We start from the raw sequence: 23,759 nt of genomic DNA on the forward strand, positions 1-23,759 counted from the left end.
TGCATTATGCATGTTACTTGTAATGCATTACCCCCAACACTGATCATTTCAGATGAGATTGAAAAAAACGTATCGCTAGGTTTTCTCAGAGGAGGGCTATGATAGAAATGTGCATGTCCATCTTGAACATAATCAGAATTATCAGCTAATAAGGGTAAATCTCCATACTCTGGTGCACTGGAGGGAGCATCTGAGTGGTTTCCACAGTTGTACCTTGACAGACTGTAGAAAATTCTGATGGAATCACGTCCTCATGTTCTGATATCAAAGATACGCGAAGTGCAACTTGTATGAAGTTGTATGAAGCCTTTGCAATATTTTGCATTTATATTTTTTGTATATATTTTATAGTTTTCACATGATTTGATATAATTGTATTGATTAGTTTGTTAAATTCACATACTTTGTTTTTGATTATTGTCTTATATTTAATATAGTATATCTTAAGTTTAAACCAACCGCATGCTGTCCACTCAAGTGGACATCTGAAGATCTCTTTGAAAAATTTGTAAAAAAATCAAATAAAAATCAATTCTTGTTTTTCATGCCCCAAGAGCAATAAAAACACATAGGAAAAAAAATCCTGACTGAGGTTATCATAATTCATGCATGAAAGGGTTAAAAATATGAGATTCTAAGCTTTAAGATGTTACACATTTTTTGTTATTCCACATTTGAAAACAAGCACGGACGGTTATGAGTGGTATATACAAGGCTCTGTGTGCACCTGTGTGGGTTTGTGTGTTACAACTCCATTAGGAATATCTTTAGATCTGAGTGGTGGATTATGGTGAGTTAGGGCTCTTTTTAATCGTGAGAGTCTGCTGTAAATAATGTCATTTTCTACAATATGTGCATGTTTAATGAAGTTACGAGTGGAAATGTGTCTTAAATTCAGCATCCATATGTATGATTTACATATGGGTCTTGAGGGGTTTCATGTACAAAAAGTCACTCAAGTTTAGTAAAAAGCCCGAAACAATTATGCTTGTTGTATTCTACTCATTGAGACGTTTCAAATGACATATGACACAGGACTATCTGAGCTGTATGATGTATGACATATTGCAGTATGTAGTACAAAAAAGTATTTCATAAATTATGATTTGTTTTTTTCTATTTATCAGCAAATAACTCAGCACTACTTAGGAGTTAATCGAATTGGCTACGTTCATTGTAAAGTTCAGACTCTAAGCTTTCAAATGACACCTATTTTGAGTCGATCAAGGTAGTAGTTTTGAAAAATATGATTATTATTTTTTTCACAGCTAGATGGCGCCCACGGGTGGTAAACTCCGTTTTAGAGGGACTACTTGGCACTCGTTAGGAGTTGATCAAAGTGTTTAGATGCATTAAAAAGCTTTAAAATGATATCTATTTCGTTATATAACCGCCGGCGGTACACTTTGGGTTTAAGGGGTTAAAGGCCTAAAACATAAGTGCCTAATGCATTGCAGAAATAATGACTGCTTCCAAGTGGGTTTCCATTGTTTGGCCAAGCAGAGCAGATGCTCCTACCCCTAACGCATTTACTGAAAGAAAAGTTGACATATTGCTCTCTTTATTTAAACATTTACTTACTGTATAGTTAATACTGCAAATTAATGTTGTTTTTTCACAACCACTGAGGAATTTTAACCAAAGTATATTACAAACTTTACATGAACACCCTAAAGAATCATACCAACTTGTGGAAAATGGGCATCCGATGACCACTTTAAATTCTAATATTAAGGCACAGATTAAATCCATTGAAATTAACAGGACATAAACCAGCCCATGCCAGAAGCATGCTGCTCAAATTGACCCTTCGCTAAGCCCCGCCCTCCTTAGTTACTGTTGCTACGCCTGTCAAGCTTTTGTGCCTGGCACGTCTATTACAGTATGTATGCACTGGTTTCAGACATTCCTAAGGAGATAATTAGTCATTTTTAGCGGACAGGTGAAAATTTGAGAGAACAACACTGCAGTATGCATTCGAGTGCTATATCCACGACATAATATGCAAACGATTAGAGAATAATTTCATCAAAATTGAAGCTAAAATCTATAACGTTAGGTCTCAGCGCAAGCAGCAGCTGCCTCATACGCTGACCATTCAAATGGGAAACACACAAATTGAGGAACAGCTTTGTGCATGCACAGCAGGGTAAGTGAAATGTGAAAATATTCTAATATTTATAAATCAAACAGCTTATCCATATGTATCGTGGAATAAACACAAGACATTAGCCTGACCACTTTGCAATGATAACATTCTCCCGCTTATATTTGTAGTGCGCCAGGCTAACGTTACTGCTCACACGTCGTGGGTCACATAGTGACTACTGTTATGAACTGATTAAGTTTGCATACCAAACTTTTCCTTGGAGATCTCCGGCAAGCCCCCTGATGTTCCCTCCTTTTACTAACTACCTTTTACTTTTACTAGAACTAACACCGGGAGAGTCGCGATCGGATTGGGGTAACGTTACTAGTTTGGCCATCGATTAACAAAATGCTGAAATATATTTTTAAGTACCGTTAAATTATGTCAGTGAGCCTCCGTCTTGCCTTTAATCACACTGCTTGATCCACGAGCTGGACAATAACTTTATTCTAGAGCTGCTATAAAGCCAAAACACTTTACTTTTAATTTCCTATTATCAATGTAAAGCTGCTTTGGAACAATCTACATTGTTAAAAGCACTATATAAATGAAGATGACGCCCGGCATTTCTCCCCTTGGGTTTTAGGTTTCGGGAAGGGAACAAAATCCACCACCCCGTCCAAAATTTTAGGATACCGGGTATCAGATTTGCACAATCCATACGCACAACGCTTCGGCATGTTTCACTCTCGCTCGAAAGCTTGCCAGACCTCCCGCGCCTAGTTACGGTTGCTAAGCCACGATTGGCCTGTGGCGGTTTTCGGGCGTGGCTTAGCGAAGGGTCAATTCTCTCTCTCTCTCTCTCTCTCTCTCTCTCTCTCTCTCTCTCTCTCTCTCTCTCTCTCTCTCTGTGTACTCTTCATAGACGGTGGATGGGATACAATCATAGCTCAGTTCTCTCTAGACGTGACTGTGGGGGGGGTTGTGTGTAGGTTAGGCTGGTGATTTAAACTTAAAGGGATATTCCATTAAGAAATGCAAATTCACAGATCTATATGACTTCCTTTCTTCTGTGGAACGCAAACAAAGATTAGTTCTCAAAGTTGGCATGCAAAAAAACATGCAAAACAAATATGACGTAACCCATAAGACCCCAGTAGATCAATCAATAAATGTCTTCGGAAGTTAAACGATACATAAACCGTTAAACCGGCATACACACATTCATGTGTTCACATTTGACCTAAAGGTCAGCACATTGCGACGCGTGATGTTAGTGCGGTCTTCTGTGCTTCTACATCACTTCTCACATGAGCTTCACAACGCGCTTACATCATGCTTCATTATGTACTGACATAGCACTTCACAATGCTCTAATTAATACTCATACTACAGTTGTTTGTGAGCAATGCTTATTTATTTTTTTATTTATTTGTATTTACTTGCCCCAATTAAACTAAAATGTTTCCAAAAAAAATATTTCATGACATTTCAACACAGACTTTTAGGCTTGGCTGCAGTTTGTCTTATGTGCTTTTTAATATTAATTATAGTGTTATTTCAGTGGTTTTTGCTCTGAATTATTTAAATATACTGTATCCTATTGAAACAAGTGGGATACCCATTTCATTTGAGTGGTCGGGTTCTGAACTGACATGTCAGGGTTCTTTTTCTCAGGAACCGTGAGCTCAGCATCAGTCAGAGTAAATAGCCTCATTACTCTGTTTATAGGAGAGTAGGCTGTGTGTGTGTGTGTGTGTGCGTGTGAAATAAATAATTGCAGATATGTCTCATAGATTTCACAAGCCTCTCCCAGAAGAAATCATCCTTTTGCGTTTCTCATTTTCTTATTTTCTGCATTGCTCTTCAAAAGACTGAAGTTTGTAATAGTATAATCAGAAGTTTTCTAATTTCCTTTTCATTTTAAGCACACATGATATTGTTACTCTTTAATTTCTCATGTAGAGCATATTTACCCCACTCTGTTTCTCTGCCAAGTAGTTCAAGGAGACTTCATTACACGCTAACCACTAATGACTAATTTACCTGTGTGTAATCATTTTTTATGTAACCCAGGGCAGGAAAGAAACTAAAACAAACATGGTGGATCCTACCTGCTGCTAAATCCAATGCAAATTATTTGTTGTCCACAAACCTAGGTCATTTTATATTATTTATGCCTGAATAATACTATAATCGATTTAAGTGGATTTCTATCAAAAATCAATGCATATCAATGTATGATTACGCCTCTAGTTTATAGCATTATCTCAAATAGATGTTGCTTCAGCTTTTATGGTATGGTTCTGTTAACATGTGATGGATGGGAAGGAGCAGCATTTCTGGCAGTTCAGAGAAAACCTGGTGTTTGATGTGGACAGAGGTTTTAACCTCTCTATGTCTGACTTTTGAAGGTTCTGTACTGTCCTGTAAGAACAATTGGTCTTTCATTTTGTGCCTCTATAACTCTAACTCCAAAAAATTTTATCTTTACTTTTCTGGCAGTTCAGGCATGTGCATCTGCAAGATGGGAGTGCATGGGGACAAATGTGATGACTGCCGCCCAGGCTTCTCGTACTTCAGCAGCACGGGGTGCCAGCCTTGCCAATGCAATAATCATAGCAGCTACTGCTACCCACAGTCAGGTGAGCCACCCACATGCACACAACATAAGTAGTAAAAGAACCTCTAGCTGAACCTCAGTCTCTAGAAAATTCATGTTAACTATCTAATTAGTCATTTAGATGGCGCTTTCATCCAAGTACATTTATTACAGTGATAAACCCCCAAACCCCTGGTGCAAATTGAGATTAAGTGCAAGATTAATTTTCATAGTTCATAGATCGCCTCTTGCCGGGTTTGAACGAGTAAAATGTATCGGCTAATCAATGGTATCAGCTGAGGGTCAATTTGACCCATTTTGATTTTTGAGTTGTCAGAAATACTGGTTAACCTACAATTTTCTTTTTCTTGACATTTTGTTTCTATTACGGTTTTGATATTCGATGGTCAATTTTACCCGTATATGTTTACGTTTTAAGGCAACTTTTCAGTCTTTTCAAACATTTCAAACATGAATGCAAAGTTACAAAAGGATACACTGATGTGTTGTGGAATGTGCGTAAAACATTTTTTATACGGTTTTCATGTTCGCGGGTCAATTTGACCTGCATTATTTTATGTTCCAAGGTAACTGTACAGACCCAAAATGAAAAAAAAAAAGTGGTTTTATGTTATGTTGTTAACTATTAACCTGTTAAGTTAGTTCCACTTTTTGAGCATAGACCTGAAAATGACATTTGCAACCTAAATTATTATAAATCCTGAATACTTTGGAGCACAAACTTAAGTCTTTGAAGATTATTGCAGAAGTAAAAAAAAAAAGTTATAAAAGTGAAATTTAAAAATAGTTATTCAAGTTTTAGTTTATGAAAATGTCACAAAAAAAAAAATATATATATATTTTATACAAAATATATATTTAAAACAACATATCAGACTTTAAAACTGCAAGAAAATCAAACCGTAACCTGAACAAGTTGTGTTCCAAATTTTACTCAAAAAATTAGCTATCAGTAAGATTTTATTTGGGCACAGTACCAAAATTTTCCACTAGATGACGTCTAGGCTCCATTATGGTTTGAGTGATGTGAAAGCAGATATCCTATTCAGAAGTAGTTTGTGCAGTATGGTAATATTTTATTTGAATTCAACCTCTAACAAACACATAAAAACATACAGAGGGATCTGGGTGTATGTTATAGTTCAGCGATGCATCACAAATGGAGAATCTATTGCTATCTATCTGTTGCTCTGTCATTTTTACCGAAAATCGGTTGCCAAATATGGAAAGGTTTATACTTTGTTTAAACTAAGATATTATTGTAAGATAAAATGTAATGGCAAATGTCCCAAAGGTAACAGTTGAAAAAAAAAAAAAAAATAGTGGTTAAAAACATTTTTATAAATCATAAGTTCTATTTATTTTAATTGTTTTTGTTGATGTGTGAAAAGCATTGATATTGCTGTTTGTACCTGATTCTTTGATGTTTTTCATAGTGTGTTTTTTTGGGGAATTGTATTGAATCCAACGTGGGTCAATTTGAAACTCTCCAACAAAATTGTACCCGGAAATCGAAAACATTATACATTAAAGTAATTTTCTGCGCAATTGGACATTTGAAGATTGTCTGAAAACAGATGATGATTAGATCCGATTATGTGCTGTCAATCTACCTTTGTTCAGGAGTTATGACCCACATGAATTGCGAAATAGCCTTAAACAATTCTGCCGTGCAAAGGCAAAAGACCGTAACTTCGTTTTTGGTCGAAAATGAGTTATTGATATTTTTGGCACATTCAAGACCTCCTTTATCGTGTGGATAAGTATCTTGAGTCATTTCCGTTGTTTTTTCGAGAAAATAATGGGTTGTCTTAACAGTAACTTCCAAAAGCCCATGAGAAACCAAGGCGGAACACCGTAACACCAGTTACCGCTCTTTGGCTTTGTTTTGGAACGCTCAAATTGAGTTATGGTGCTCTGCCTTTGTTTAGCCGTAGGTCAATATGAAGTTACTGTGCCGGAGTTCTATCAAATAATGCTACCTACCAGATTGTACAGTGTTCTGCCTTTGTTTTACTCTCCATTAAAATCTAAATTATGGTGTAGTCTGTGTACTTTGTACAGCTGCCATCAGTCCCTGTAACTTCTGATGTCCTCAGAGCTTTGTCCTGCACAAATGCAGTCAGAACATTTAGTATGGTCTGAACCCGCTCCATCGACAAATGTGCGAAATCGATCGCGATGAATATGCAGAGTTGACAGAAAAATTTTACACATGCCGTAGCAGATGAATACAACGAAGACCGGACTTGGATGAAACACTCATGCATCTAACACAAAATAATATATGTTGAAGAATGTTGTTAACCAGACAGTTGATAGAAGCCATTGACTTCCATAGTATTTTTTTCCTACTATGAAAGTCAATGATTACCGTCAACTGCTTGGATACCAACATTCTTCAAAATATCTTCTTTTGTGTTCAACAGAAGAAAGAAACCCATACAGGTTTGTAACAACTTGAGGGTGAATAAATGATGATAGAATTGACATTTTTGGGTGAACTATTCCTTAAAGGTGCCCTAGAATTTGAAATTGAATTTATCTTGGCATAGTTAAATAACAAGAGTTCAGTACATGGACATGACATACAGTGAGTCTCAAACACCATTGTTTTCTCCTTCTTATTTAAATCTCGTTTTTGAAAAATAGGCGAATCTCCACATAACACCGACTGTGACGCAACAGTCGGGATCATTAATATGTACGCCTCCAAAAATTTGCATATGCCAGCCCATGTTCAATGCCAGGCTTATTTGCTGCATGCATTTTCGTGTTGGATAGCCGCAAATGTGGAACTTCATCACCGAGGAAGCACGCAGATAACTCTGGTAACAAACCAAGCCGATCTATCGAACAGTATTTTTCAAATGTAACACTGTTAAGTATGTATGGTGTGCAGGGCGTTTGAACCCAAAATTGTCAGATGTAGGCTAGACGAAATTGCGTGGCAGATATAGTGTTGTAGCCGCGTCTGTTCGATTGGTAAAATGTGATAAGGCTACTCAGTTTTGTGGTAACGTTAGCCATGTTCTTCATGTAGCGGCCTTTTTACAGCTTTGGCTGAAGTTGTCCTTGTGTTAATTGTTGTGTAATAACTTCTGTATGACCTGGCAATAAACATTTTTGTAATTGTGTCTATAATGTGATTGGCTAAACTTATTTTATTTCGGGTGCGGGTCGGGTGCAGATTTTAATTAGTGCTGCTGTCGGAAAACGGGTCGGATGCGGTTTGAAGCACTTCGGGTACGGGCGGGTGCGGATTTACAAAATCGGACCCGTGCAGGACTCTGATGTACAGTTGAACACCTAATCTCTCCATTGTCACGCTGTACATCAGGGACCTTTTTGCTGTCACTCTGAGCTACTGTTATGAGCCCGCAGTGAAACAGCCAATCAGAGCAGAACTCCTCATTACTATTCATGACCCTTCCAAATAAGGTAAAAACAGACCATTTCATTCTAGGGCCAATTTCTAGGGTTGAAAATGGACCTGTAAAACCATATCTGGACATTTTAAATGCCATACCCTCTATGTAGATATCAGAAACAAAATTAAAATATTATTTCAACACATTCTAGGGCACCTTTAAAGATGCCTAATTCTAGCCAAATTCTCAGGCAGTATTGTATCCTTTGAGGAGGAGGCAGTCCCAGAATGCAAAAAGCTCGGGATAAATACTGTACTTTCAAGATGGCAGATGAGGTGAGAAAATTCGCTGTTGAAAAAGTTAGAAGGTTGCTGTATGTGTCTGTCAAGTGTATTCTTGCTAATGTATTTATTCATTTTTTTTTTTTTTTTTTTTTTTTATCAGTTGATTTTCTGTCAGATTTTGTATTGTTCAGTGGCCATTTTACTGGCCTGACAGTTTTCAGGTGTTAGTCTTACCTGCAAAATCAGCCTTTTCCCCACAAGTTTGGTTAAGGAGAAACATGTTATTATAATGACAATTTGGAACAGAAGCCTGATATCAAATACTTTTTGATTTTTTTTCTCTCTCTCTCATTTCATATTAGATGCATTGTCCTATCTGTCTGCGTTTTTTCCCTTGCGTCCATTTGTGGCAATCCAGCGGTGTTTAATGTTCCTGTCAGCATGCACTCTGCTTCCTAAAAGCCAATAATGTACATACACAGACAAGCACAGAGAGCTTCCATTACCCTTCTCCCATTACGTCAGATACCACAGCAGGAGTCAAACTGTCCCAACAATTGCGGGTGAATCTCGCTTCTCGTATATCCTTGCTGTGAGACGAACAGATATTGTTACATTAGTTCAGCTCAATTTGAGCTGTTGTAGAGGACTAAGCTCCTTGGATGCATATAATCTGTAACTGCACGCAATTCTTGGCTCGAACATTTCTTCTTGTGACACTTCTTAGACCTAAAATAATCCTGTTTCTTGCCAGTTTTACCAGGTAAGGCATTGTCAATATCTTGGTGAATTCATTTTACATATCCAAAGCAGAGATTTAAATTTTCAGAAATTACATTTCTGTTGACTGGAAACTAGTTGGGAAGTCTGTTTTAGTAAATATGGCATCTGCTAACAGACAATCTCTTACACATAAATATTTTAAACGACTTATTTATCATGGATGGATGCACTTTTATTGACTTCAAAACAGAAACAGCCATTCACTACCATTATAAAGCTTGGAAGAGCCAGGACATTTTTTTTATATATACTCCAATTGTATTCGTCTGAAAGAAGAATGTCATATACACCTAGGATGGCGTGAGGGTGAGTAAATCATTGGGTAATTTTCATTATTGGGTAAACTTTCCCTATAGTGCTGCAAACTGCGTGGCTGAAACTTCAAAATGCAGGAAGTGTAAAAAGATTGGACATTACGCTAAACTGTGCAGATCAGCGCAATCAAACACGTGCAAGGTCCATGAAATTGAATTACCAGAAGTTACTGGTGGTGGTGGTGGTAAATGGTTAATGTTTCCCTGCATGACCACTCAGTTCCTGCTGTGTTCTGGAATGACACACAACTCATGGGGAGGAAGAGCTACTGCTCTTCGATCTGATCTGATCTCCATAGTGCACAAAGGACATCAGGGAAAGGTGAGAACCAAACAACACCTTTGTGATCTATATTGGTGGACAGGGATGGATGCTCAGGTTCATGATGCTGTCCGTTCCTGTCATGTTTGTCAGCTCAGTGACAAAACTGTCACATCCTGCTCCTTTCCAGTCGGCGCCACTGCTAGTCTGACCATGGCAGAAAGTGGCTGTGGATGTAGTCGGGCCACAACAACTAGAAGATGCAAGCCTGCTGTTCTTAGGTCATACTGTTTCAATAGTGGATATTCTTCATGATGAATCGCGTGTACAGATGATTCAAAAGGCCCCTGCTGATTAAATGTCACATTTGCCCATACCAGCTCGTGTTGATGATGTTAGTCAAGTCATCTTCATTTATATAGCGCTTTTAACGATGTAGATTGTTCCAAAGCGGCTTTACAGTGATAATAGGAAATTAAAGTAACAGATTGTTTTGGCTTCATAGCAGCTCTAGAATAAAGTTATTGTCCAGCTAAAGTTAGTTTTGATTGATTCACTTCCGTCGCAACGATCATTAGTTTTTAACTTAGGGGCCGCTAACACAACACCGTTTTAACAGAAAACTCTTAAGTTCTCTCTGCGCAAACTTTAAAAACGCAAACTTGTGAGAACTCTGATGGCGTGCACATGTGTATTACGAGTTTGAATATGTGTGCGCAGGCGTGTAGTGCGCAGGCGTGTGGTCCTTCCCTACAAATCAACCCTCAACAAACTACTTGTCTGGCTTTAAAATTTATAATACAGAATTTTATCGCTTCTGCGTAGCCACGCGAACCGGAATTATCCCGACAACGCTTTATCTGTAGAGAGCTAAGCGATAAAATTAGGTATTATCAACTGGCCGGAATTTTGAGATTGCAACAGACGTGAAGGACTATAATGCGTTTAGAGCTCACTCAAGTACTGCGGAGCTAAACCATTTAGTGCTTTGTAAGTAATCAGCAATATTTTAAAATGTATAAGATGTTTAATAGGGAGCCAATGCAGTGTTGACAGAGTGGGGCTAATATGGTCATACTTCCTGGTTCTGATAAGAACTCATGCTGCTGCATTTTGGACCAGCTGTAATTTGTTTATTAAGCGTGCAGGGCAACTACCCATAAGAGCATTACAATAATCTAGCCTTGATGTCATGAACGCATTAACTAATTGTTCAGCATATGTCAATGAGAGCATATGATGTAATTTAGATATATTTTTAAGATGGAAAAATGCGGTTTTACATATACTAGACACGTGACTTTCAAATGAAAGATTTGTATCAAAGAGCACACCCAGGTTCCTAACCGACGAAGAAGACTTGACAGAGCAGCCATCAAGTGTTAGACAGTATTCTAGGTTATTACGTGAGGACGTTTTTTGTCCAATAATTAGAATCTCAGTTTTTTCAGAATTAAGTAGTAGGAAATTACTAGTCATCCAATTTTTTATATCACCTATACATTCCGTTAATTTTGTGAATTGGTAAGTTTTGTCAGGGCGTGAAGAAATACAGAGTATCATCAGCATAACAGTGAAAACTAATTCCATGCTTCCTAATGATATCTCCCAAGGGTAGCATGTACAGAGTGAACAGCAACGGTCCTAGTACTGAGCCTTGTGGTACGCCATACTGAACTTTTGATCGATGAGACATCTCTTAATTTACTGCTACAAACTGATAACGGTCAGATAAGTATGATTTAAACCATGCTAATGCAATTCCACTAATGCCAGCATAATTTTCGAGTCTAATTAAAATAATGTGTGGTCAATAGTATCAAATGCAGCACTAAGATCGAGTAACACTAATAGCGAGACATAACCACGATCGGATGATAAGAGCAAATCATTTGTAACTCTAATGAGAGCAGTCTCAGTACTATGGTACGGTCTAAATCCTGACTAAAAATCCTCGCAGATATCATTTCTTTCTAAAAAGAAACATAGTTGTGAGGATACCGCCTTTTCTAGTATCTTTGACCGAAAAGGTAGATTTGAGATCGGCCTGTAATTGACTAATTCTGTAGGATCAAGTTGCATTTTTTTAACAAGCGGTTTAATCATAGCCAGCTTAAAAGTTTTTGGTACATATCCTAATGACAAAGATGAATTAATGATATTAAGAAGAGGATCTATGACCTCTGGAAGCATCTCTTTCAGTAGCATAGTCGGTATAGGGTCTAACATACATGTTGTCGATTTAGATGATTTAACGAGTTTAAAAAATTCTTCCTCTCCTATAGCAATGAATGAATAGATTTTTTTCCTTAGAGAGACCACAATGCACTCCCTGATGCGATACTGTTGTAGACAGTTGCATAGTTATAATTTTCTCCCTGATATTATCAATCTTATAAGTGAAGAAGTTCATAAAGTCATTACTGCTGTGCTGCTTGGAAACTTCTGGGCTTGAAGCTTTATTTTTCGTTAGTTTAGCCACTGTTTCAAATAAATACCTAGGGTTTTGTTTATTTTCTTCTAATAGGGTTGAAAAATAAGCAGATCTAGCAGCTTTTAAGGCTTCTCTGTACGCAATCGAGCTCTCCTTCCATGAAATGCGAAATACCTCTAATTTTGTTTTCTTCCAGTTGCGCTCCATTTTTCTGGCTGCTCTCTTAAGGGCCTGAGTGTACTCGTTGTACCACGGTGTTGGACTATTTTCTTTAATCTTCTTTAAGCGAAACGGAGCAACTGTGTCTAAAGTGCTGGAAAAGAGAGAGTTAAAAGTTTCTGTCGCAACATCGAGTTCTTCTAAGCTATCTGGGATGCTGAGATGATGAAACTGATTAGGAAGATTATTAATAAAGCAATCTTTAGTAGCAGAAGTGATAGGTCTAGCATATTTGTAACACGGAGTCGGCTTTGCAGCCTTGGCTAAGTTAAGTTTACACAAGACTAGATAATGATCTGAGATGTCATCGCTCTGCTGCAGAATTTCAACAGCATCAACATTGATTCTGTGTGATAATATTAGATCTAGAGTATGATTACGATAATGAGTAGGTCCTAACACATGTTGTCTAACTTCAATGGAGTTTAGAATGTCTTTAAATGCCAATCCCAATGCATTTTTTTCGTTATATACATGTATATTAAAATCACCAACAATTAGGACTTTATCTGCAGCCAGTACTAACTCTGATAGAAAATCAGCAAATTCTTTGATAAAGTCTGTATGGTGCCCTGGTGGCCTGTATACAGTAGCCAGCACAAATCTCAAACGTGATTTATCATTTTACACTATATATTGTTACATTAAGCACCAACACTTCAAAAGAATTATATTTGAAACTAGACTTCTTAGTAATTTTGAAAATATTACTATAAATTACAGCAACACCTCCCCCTTTGCCTTTCAGATGAGGTTCGTTTGGTTTTAGCCAGGTTTCTGTCAAACACAGCACATCTAGGTTATAGTCTGTAATCATATCATTAACAATAAGTGCTTTTGGAGTAAGGGATCGAATATTCAGCAACCCAAGTTTTATCATTTGGTCATTTGTATTATATCTTTTTTTTTATTTGTTGAATATCAATTACATTTTTACCCTTACATGGGTTTGGAAGTTTTTATGATTCGGGGAACAGACACAATCTGATGTCTGACACTATGATGATATCTAGGTGAAAGAGGCTCTTCATAAATCATGTGATGGGATTTATCTGACCTTGGTGACGTGAGACGGCTGGCAGACGGTCAGTTTAGCCAGTCTGTCTGCTTCCTGACCTGAGCCCCAATTCATGTTTGAGCTCTAAGACTATGTGCCATATTACTAGAGAGAAGAGCAGCACCATCCCAGGAGGGATGAATACCATCTCTTTTCAACTGGTCAGGTCTGCCCCAAAAACTTTTCCAATTGTCTATGAATTCTATATTATTTTGCGGACACCACTTAGTGTCCATGAGGTGTTGATGAGGAGTTTGTTGCTTTTCCATCTGCCTGCTGTAATTCTCTGTCAGCTGATGTTGATGCTTCTTGTCCTAACCAAACTTCGCACACAAATTTCTAATGGTTAGCCTCCTTCACCCAATGGACTGGACGTTGAGTTGATGCTGTACTATAAGCTGCGTCTGGAACGGTATATTAAGGACAACTTCATTTTCCGAGGCTCACGGCTGATTGCACCTGCTGCTCTTCAATCTGTGCTGGTCTCTTTTTGAAATTGCCGGATGCAACTGCAGGTTTTTTTCTGTCATCAGTCTTCAGCCACCATGGCAATCCATTGAGTATTGTTACTGATAACATTGCTCAGTTTATGTCTGCTGCTTTCGCTGAATTTCTGGAAGGAAGGAATATTTATCACCATCGTTCCTCTCTTTACTACCCTGCAGCTAATGGTGCTGTAGAGACCCTGTGCTCAAACATATTGTCCAAATGGCCATCCAGCAATGTCATCCATGGTCTATTTTTCCATCTGCTCCTGTGCACCCCTCAGCACGAGTTTGGTATTGTTTTAAAGCGCAGCATTCCAACTTTGTGAATATTCATAGCAAATTCTCGATGGCATGAGTCTGAGCCAATTAAATGTATTTTTCAAACTCATGCTGATGTAAACAAAACAATCTTATTCGCGACTGACAGATCCGAAGTGTGCAGACAAAGACACCTCTCAGATAGCACGTGATCCCATTGTACACATATAGCCTACACAGAATTACAATACTTCAAAATATCTTTCTTGGCGAGTATTCATGCAAACATTATCTGTTATGACTTAAGTGAACATTTGGTTATCTTTTGGGGAAAAACATCTGATGTGTATCATTATATCAGATCCTTGCAGTACAGTAGGTCTTAATATATAGGCTGTCTGTTTCATTAATGTTAATCAAATAATTGTGGTATCATGGAAAAAAAAAACGTTTTAATTAGTCTATTTTTCCTATAGATATGGGTTTTGACTTGGTGTGTGCCAAATTTGGTGTTGTTACCGGGGATTTTAAGGTATGGTTGCTAGGTGATTTTGTTTTGGAACCTTCAGAAAACTCGATTTTTCTCAAAATTTACTTTGCTGACTCTTCAAATAGGTGTAGTTCAGTCATTTTTTTTTGGTCTGATTCCAACAAATCATATGTCATTTTGAAGGTTTTTAATAGAGAATGTTTTAATAGAGAAAATAACAATAACTCATTTTTTAAAATTTGCTCATTGCAACTCATTTTGCCAGCACAGGTCACATTTATAGTTTATTATATTTCAGCTTTATTTCAGTTACTGAAAATGATTTGTAATAGTTTTCACCTAGTCTTTACCATCAGCCAACTAACTACACCTGGATAATTTCACATGGGCATTGCTTTTTCTCCATGTTTCAAGTTTTCTTTCCTTTCCTGACCTGTTCAAAGTGCTTTTCTTTTCTTTTTTTCACATGATCAGTCCTTGCATGTATTCACTTTTTTGTCCAAAACGTTTTGAATTTGCAGACTCCTACTGCATAATGGCAATTTTCAGCCACACAGTACATCTCTCTTTGGTCTTTTACTCATTTACAGGCTATGCGTGTTTGATTTTCTCGCACCTGTCTTCATAATTTCACTTTTGCATATGTAGGCTCTCACACTCGTTAATGTGGCTCATTATTCCTCTTCCCAGTTCAGTAAATTCATCGCCACTGTCATAATGGTGATTTGTGGACTCACATTGTAGACTCTTAGCTGCTGATCTATAAGCTTTCACTACACAGTTTTCAGTCTTGCAGAACCAACTGCACCTGAAGTTCTTCCACCAGTGTATCCTGGCCCGCTATTCAGTAACAGCGCTGCAATTCCCAAATAAATTATATTTCAGCCGAGTTAACAGTTTTCAGACTGAATTGAATTTGGTGAGTTGAAACCGACAGGATAGCACAAAATAATACAAAGACAATAAACAGACAACACGTCTTTCTATTGTATTGTCTTTGATTATACACTGTAACCAGTGTAGTATGAATCACAAATCACTGCATGAAAAGAGGTGTATACGGACCAGTATATGCCTGTATACACCACAAATTTTTGGACGAATCCAGGAGTATTATTGACCAGATATGGGGAATACCACATGTCCATATACTGCCGAAATTGTACCAATTCGGATGTACGTTACTGCGGTATTCTTCCGTGCAACAGCCATTTGTTGCCATGGCAAGTAATCCTCTTAAATACGTTTTTCAGGGGGACATTCACACCTTTGTGCCACTCTGCCATCGGCTTTGATCATTCATTTTAAAGATGGATTGGCTGCTTTAAGGGTTAAACCCACTCCCTAACCAGACAGCTATTGGGCCACTGAGCAAACAGACTTGAATCAAAAGTTAGTTCATTGGTAAACTTGAAATTTATCCCCCAAAAGCCCTTGCAGCAAAGTGACTTTATTGGTTACATTTAAAATATATCCCTCCCAAAATCCTTACAGGTGAGTGATTTGGTTGCAGGCCAGGTGGGCAGATAGAAAAAATATATAGTTTAACCAATAATTGATTGTTTGTCTTTATTTGGGAAAAATAGTAAATAATATCTCAAACATAAAACAGTCGGAAAACAACAATTTCAACAGAAAACAACATTTAAAAATACCTTGAATTAAAGATTTCAAACAAAGGCATTAAATAACACATTATATGATGTATCCCAGTCCTCACTGTAGCTCCTATGTGAACCCACATCAACAACACATCAACATCTTCCTCATCTTACATTGAGCTCCACCATTTCTGTCCTTCACAGTGCTCTTTCTCCGTTTGTTTCTGTTGACCTCTGCAAAAACTACAAAACAACATAATGTAACCACTGAAAATACTCACAACAAACTAATGGCCTATTTAAGAAGAGTTACATCATGTCAGTTTCTAAACTTACTGTTTATTGTCTCACTTTGGCTTTTTTGCCACAACCATGAGTGTTTCAGCTGGGCCTTCCCAGGATGAATCTACGAATACTTCTTCATGGCCTCATTATAAATCTTGCAGGATACGCAAAAGACATCAAATATGTTTAGTAACAGAAAATATTTAATTGGATAGGTAAAACAATACAAAAATGGATATTAAAAGATTGCAACAACCTTCTGAATTTTTGTTACTGTTTATAATCTCTGAAGATTAGCTGACCCGCTCTTGTGTGTAGGATACTGTGGAAAAGAGGAAACATTACCTGAGAGAAAATACAAAATAAATACATAGCCAGTGTTTAATTTTACACATGTATTAGTTATACACGTGCGTGTGTGAGTGTGTGTGTGTGTGTGGGAGGGGATCATTTATGAAAAGTTAAGATATATGGAAGACCAGGGCTGTTTGACACACTTTTCACATAAAATATTTCTCAAGGGAGATATTTTGAATGTATGATTGTTTATTTATATAGTTTATAATTATTTATATATAAATACTCTTTGCTAGTTTTTGACTAACAATAACTATTGATCAGTTCCACTGTTATTGTCAAGTCACCTTTATTTATATAGCGCTTTTTACAATACAGATTGCATCAAAGCAGCTTCACAGTGATAACATGAAAATAATACAACAAAGTTTGTTTCTAGAAGAAAATTGCGTCATCGTCCACCTTAAGTAAGGCAGATCAATAATTTTGTTGAATATTAAATGTCCCCAACCAAGCAAGCCAAAAGCCAAGGCAACAGTGGCAAGGAACCAAAACTCCATCAGGTGACAGAATGGAGAAAAAAACCTTGAGCAAACCCAGGCTCAGTCGGGGGCCAGTTCTCCTCTGGCCAACGAGCGAACAGTGTATGATTACGATTCAGGCAGCATTACAGGTCAGAAGTCAGATTGGATCAGAACATTCAGAATATTTATCCAGTTCCATCTGGTTGGAAGTCGGAGTCATCACGCCGGTATGGAGACGAGTTTGTTGAGGATCAGTGCCGATGGCTGTCATGTCGATGAGGCCTTCACAAAATAATAGTTGACTTTATAAAAATGACCCCGTTCAAAAGTTAACATGCGCTTGATTTTTAATACTGTGTCACTACCTGGATGATCCACGACTGTTTTTTGTTTTGTGATAGTTGTTCATGAGTCCCTTGTTTACTGCTGGAAAGGGTTCAGATATGCAAAAGATGCTGGAAAACCACAGAATTTGCGGGACCTACAGGATTTTTTTTTTGAAGAACAGTGGGCAGTTTAATTGTTCGGGAAAAAAAAAAGAGACAACAAAGGGAACAACCATCACAAAAAAAACAAAAACAGTAATGGATCATCCAGGTAATGACACACAGTTTTAAGAATCAAGCGTATGTAAACTTCAGCTGTTGTTTTCTCTTATGTGCTATATGTAAACATCTGTTATGTACAATATCTTATTCAGGACCGTATTAAATAGCAATAGCAAAAATATGCATTTTTATGATCATTCTTATTTTGTTCAAATAATTAGCATTTTGCAGATTCTGCATATAAACTTTTGACCACAACTGTAAATACTTGTTTTGTCTACTGCCTTATACTCCCTCATGTAAATACATCATCATTGATTGCTCTCCTGATTCACTGATCTTGCTACCCTCTGACCCCTGTGTCAGTCTCCTGTTATGAGATGAGAGAAGAGTTAGAGCTGGACCAAGGGGAGTGTTTGCATAAGGTTTCATCTGTGGACACACATTCGTCTTCAACACAGGGAAAAGCGTTTGAGCACTAATGAGCCTCCTCCTGCTTTACTTTCTAGCCCTGGAGACAAGCCCAGTGGAAAAACAAACTTACACACGCATAGTCGAGTGGGTCTGACAGCAGCCCATCTTTTCAAACACGCATACACAGCCTCTTTGATCTTTGTGCTTTTGGCCATGAGTTGGATCTCTAGGGTTCACTTTGTCTTGCACTCAAAGAATGTTTCTGCTTTCATCCCTGAAGACTTTTCATGCTCTTGCTTTGTCAATTGATGGACAGACTCTTAAAGTCAGCAATTGATTCATGTTATTGTAGTTTTATCCCATGTTTTATCCTATGCAGTTTTGATAGGCAGCTCCTGTAATACTCTAAGATTAATTCAAGTAACTTTTGTATAAAAACTATATCCGAATTTAACAACTTTTTTTAATGCAACATTTATTTATCACTCAGTTCTGCTATTTTTATTGTATTTATGTTTATACTCTTTATAAGCGGTGCTTGCTGAAGTCCAGTCAGATGCTTGTACAATGCTTTTAACAAAACATATACTTTCAAAGCAGAAAAATGCCTTGGGGTGGGGAAAAAAATCCATAAGATGTTTAGCCGAAGAGGAAGAACAGTCTTGGGGAAAACCATATATGGGTTAGCTGGGAGAGGCCATCTTCCTTTGGTGAGAAACAGATTACAATAATATACATATGCCAAATAATGTCTAGTTACATATGTTCCATGCCTGGTCATATTTCATTAAATAAATTAAATTATTTAATACATTATTAAGACAGGGATGTTATTGTAAAGATGTGGTGCACGGCATGTTTGTGCTGCAGACAGGAATGCTACATCAATTCTTGAAGAGGTGTACTAATACATTTCAATCAGATGAGCAATTAACAAAAGAAAAAAAACATACCATACCATAGACTTGCATCTTGGGACAAAAGAAACTTGAGAGTATGCTATTTTTCCCAGGCCAGTAAGTGACCATCTAGCAACCAACTAGCAATGCCCTAGAAACCATTCAGAAAACAATAGCTGTAGGCATTGTGTTGATGAGTTTTGAACGGAAGTACCACTTACAGTTTCTTCAGAAAATGTAAAAATCTACAGTAGTTAAGCAGTATATTTGTGAAAAACATTTTTTCTTTGCCTGCACAGCCAGTGAAAGATAAGACAAACAACCCTGAAGAGAAAGAAATCACATATGACTGTCTGTGATATTGGTGTGTCGGAACAAATGTTATAAAGTTAATTCAGATAGTCATTACATTCCAGACAAAAAATGCAGCATTTATCATTCAGATGATCAAAAAAGCGTAAATGTTTGTGTTGATGAGTTTGACAGCTGTAAAGAAACAGCTGATTACTAGTGATGCTGGTTTTCATCAGTTGTGACCGTTTCTTGGTTAATTTATGTCATTAATCTTTCTCTGTCTGAGATAATTGCTCACTGAGCACTGCAGTGGTCCCAAATAGTATTTTGACATTGATGCCGCAATTAAAAATGTTTGAATGTCTTTGAATTTAAATACAAAATCTGATCAAGAGGCATTGGCATTCTTCATTTATCTTAATAATTTTTCTAATCAACCAACAAGTGTCATTTAAAAGGGACAGTTCACTCAAATCTGAAAAATTCTGTCATCAATTACTGACCATCATTTTCTTACAAATTGTGACTTCCTTTCTTCTGTGGAACATAAAAGAAGATAACAGTGTCCAAATGTTTTTTGGGGTTTTTTTTTTGAACAGCACATCTTTTGTTTTATAAATTAGGACCTTGTGAAATGTTTTGCTTATATTAGTGTTATATTTCCTGCTATATTTTTGGTTTGATATTTTGTTATCTAATACAGCGACATTCATCTTTATTTATAGCACTATGTCCAGAAGTGGTGCTTTGTTAGAAATGAAGGATAAAAAAAGACAGCAAATGCAAGAAGCCTGATGTACAGCAGAGAACTGTGTGTGTGTGTGTGTGTGTGTGTGTTTGTGTGTACTTGTACAACTATCTTTGTGAGGACCAGTTTGAGTTTTAGACCATTGGAGTGAGGACAAAGAGAGTAAAGTGAGGACATTTTGGCCGGTCCTCACTTTCTGAGACCCATTTAAAGGCTTGTTTGAGGGTCAAGACTTGGTTTTAGGTATAAGGTTATAATTAGGTTAAGGGTAGGTTTAGGGTAAGGGTTCGGGTTAGGCACTTAGTTGTGATGGGTAAGGTTAGGCTAAGCGGTTAGAGATTGCATTGTGTCAATGAATGTCCTCATAAAGATGGATGTACAAGAATGTGTGTGTGTGTGTGTGTGTGTGTGTGTGTGTGTGTGTGTGTGTGTGTGTGTGTGTGTGTGTGTGTGTGTGTGTGTGTGTGTGTGTGTGTGTGTGTGTGTGTGTGTGTGTGTGTTCTCATACTTCCTGAATTATGCAATAACTTGTTGAAGTGTTCTGTTTTCACTTGGATTTCAACATTTCAAATCAATATAATAAAAGCAGTTCAAATCACTCAACCTAAAGAGTTCACTTGAATGTTATTGGCACACACAAAAAGATCTTATTCAAATTGTAATACATTTATTTGTTTTCACAACCCCCTGTTAACATTTTGTTGTTAGATTTGCACAAGCTCTGGCAGGGTCTAAGTTCCTTCCTTGTTTTCATGCACGCTTCCTAGAAATACGTTTGCTCAATCTCTCCATTTCTTTTTTTCCCTTTGCATCGGCCTTCTAACTTCAGGTTTGTTTTGTCTACCTTGTTTAGCGTCGTTGAACTCTGTTCCCCTCTCGTCCACCTCACTGGACCAAAGTCCTGTCAGTCACAGCTGTGGTTCTGTTTACTCAACCCTCTGTCCCTCCCCCTGTTCTCTCAGGCATCTGTGTGAACTGCCAAGGCAACACCGAAGGACCCAGTTGCGAGAACTGCAGGTATAATTTCTACAGAAGGCCCAGGTTTCCCGTCACAGACCCCTGCATCCCCTGCCCCTGCTCCAGCGTCACCTCCACAGGCAGCTGTAAGCTGGGTGAGTCCTCCTCACACACACGTCAGGTTAGCGTAGCTCACATTAGCGTAGCCTGCTAACTTTATTATTGAGCTCTTATTGGCCACAGCTGTAGGAAATTCTGAGGAGATCTCCACGTCTGGGAAATGTGGAGTACCCCCTTTCATCTGTTTTGGATTATGTGTCTTGCATCATTCTGGCCAACCTCCTGCTGCCTGAATTTCCGGGTGGGTGGACTGAGACTTTTAAGAGAAGATAGATTTATTTTAAGTGAAAGTGAAACTGGAGACTTTTTTCTCACTTCTCTGGGCCTCCACTCTGAACAAAACCCTCACAGGATATGTTTATGAAATATACTGTAAAGGTGAGAAAGTATAGGTGTAAGGTGTTTCTTGTGTCTTATTCAGACAGTGTTTTGGTGAGTCCCACAATGCTCCATCTCTGTAGGCTGATTTTATTCGCCATATGTTTGTGATGAATTGCGTGATATTGTTTTGCTGATCTGTGGATGGGTTTCTGTGTTTGCTGACAGCAGCAATGTTCTTGTAGCCATGCAAGCTGATGTAAGATAGGATACCACATAGACCAGCAAAAGGCCAGGTGTGTGTTCAGTGTTCCCGGATATTACAGTAAGGTACATCACAAATTTAACCACACAGTGCAGCTGCTGTTTTGAGTAACAGAGGAATAACCTCTGTGTATTTGTATTTGAAATTTAGGTGTACAGATTAATATTTTCATAAATACCAGTGATCTTATTCCATGAAGTACAGCTGTGTAAACACTTTTGTCTTAGTTCTTGGTGTGTAATTAGTATTGCAACCATATTTGCATTGTTCCACTCTTTCATAGTTTCTGAGTATTGTACTTTTACAGACACATACATTTTTCTTCTTGATAGAGGCTTTCTTACGTTATACACTAGAAAATGCATATGTGTTTTATAATTGTCAGTTGCCAGTTATATTTATTCAAATGAGGCACATGAGTATAACTCAGTCCATATAATAGAATGTATTACATCCATATAATAGAAGCTATATTATGCTCTTACATGTGATTGAAGAGCAAGCTAACATACCTGCCCAGAGCTAGTGCCTCTCTCTCTCTCTCTCTCTCTCTCTCTCTCTCTCTCTCTCTCTCTCTCTCTCTCTTTCTTTTCTGGTTTTTCTGCTATTGATTTGGAGGAGCAACTGATGAACAGCATTTTGAGATTATACATAGTCTGCCAAAACTTTTATAATGGATAATCAGGGTGGATTACATCCTGATTCAAAAAGTATGACTTCCTGTCATAGTTTTTATTAAAAAATGTGTGTGTAGAAGAAAGAAGGGAGTGTTCTTCATCATGCCTGCATCCAAAAAGCCGCCCACACTTAAATGGAACTACAGGTTTTGAGGATTAGTGATTATGGTAATGGAATGCTAATAACCAGCACAGTCAGGACAGCAGCTGATTGTCAGACAGACCTTATTTTCTTCTGCCTGATGAGGTAGAGGGGAGCACACCAGTGTTAAATGAATTCCCCATTTACCCATCAAGGCCACACTTTTAATAACAACGCTCCCTGCAGAGCTGAATGTATTGTCTGCCGGCCTCTAGATTACACTGCAGACCCACTGGACATCTCTATTGAGATTAATGGGGAAACTGTGTTTTACTGGGACCTAAACAATGGAAATATACCATAATTTCAAAGCACCAACAGAAGGATGGAAGTGATTAATTCACACGTGTGCTGCTGTAAAGGTCACTCCACACAAGAGCAGAGCACATGGCTTAGATCATTAGTTTACATCCTGCACTGCACCATGGGCGGCATTATCTCTGCCGCTGTGATTGAAGGTGGTTCAAGGTTTAGAATCAAGAAATACTGATGTAGCTCTAGGCAGAGTCCTGCATGCAGGCGGGTACCCACAGGTACCTGATGGGTGAACTGCTAATATTTGATGTAATGGGTGGAATAATATTTACTTGGTCATTTGCGGTGCGGGTCGGGAATCAATAGGCATGGGCGGGCTGCGGTTCCAATAGCCAAGACTATTTCGATTCAATTCAGTACCCACTGATAAGCAGCTGCTTTCAAACAGTCTTGTGCTTATTTGTATTTCACGCTCTGTTGTCTATATGTAAGTCAAAGGTTTCTAATTAGAACGCAGTTTGCAGCGTTGAGCACAGCGTTTGTTCGCTGCAACTGAAGTGATTGACAGCTTTAGTCATTAAGGGAGCGCTCTTTGCTCACTTTCTGTGTATAATCTATTCGCAATTCGAATAAAAGTTTTATTTTTCATGCTGCCAAGAGGAGCAACTGCCATATAGCCTATACACTGCAGAGTTTCAGGACAGACAACCGCATTTAAATGGAGTGTGAATCTGCTAAAATAT

General features: G+C 37.9%; 1 protein-coding gene and 1 long non-coding RNA gene across 2 annotated transcripts in view; one reads left to right on the top strand and one right to left on the bottom strand.

Annotated features, from left to right (window-relative positions):
• Positions 1 to 23,759, top strand: part of LOC311082901 (multiple epidermal growth factor-like domains protein 9) — a 100,106-nt gene that overhangs the window by 56,472 nt on the left and 19,875 nt on the right. The window contains exons 3-4 of the mRNA XM_084114083.1: positions 4,595 to 4,734; positions 21,245 to 21,394. Coding sequence (XP_083970209.1) covers positions 4,595 to 4,734; positions 21,245 to 21,394 — 290 coding nt within the window. The remainder of the gene's footprint in view (positions 1 to 4,594; positions 4,735 to 21,244; positions 21,395 to 23,759) is intronic.
• Positions 15,871 to 19,267, bottom strand: LOC311082905. The gene is made up of 3 exons (XR_014606169.1): positions 16,815 to 19,267; positions 16,610 to 16,712; positions 15,871 to 16,516 (listed from the first exon to the last, which is right to left on the bottom strand). It is a non-coding gene; the product is annotated as an uncharacterized lncRNA (long non-coding RNA).

The sequence above is a fragment of the Abramis brama genome (assembly GCF_963993115.1).
Source record: "Abramis brama genome assembly, chromosome: 5".
In the NCBI taxonomy this organism is placed as follows: Eukaryota; Metazoa; Chordata; class Actinopteri; order Cypriniformes; family Leuciscidae; genus Abramis; species Abramis brama.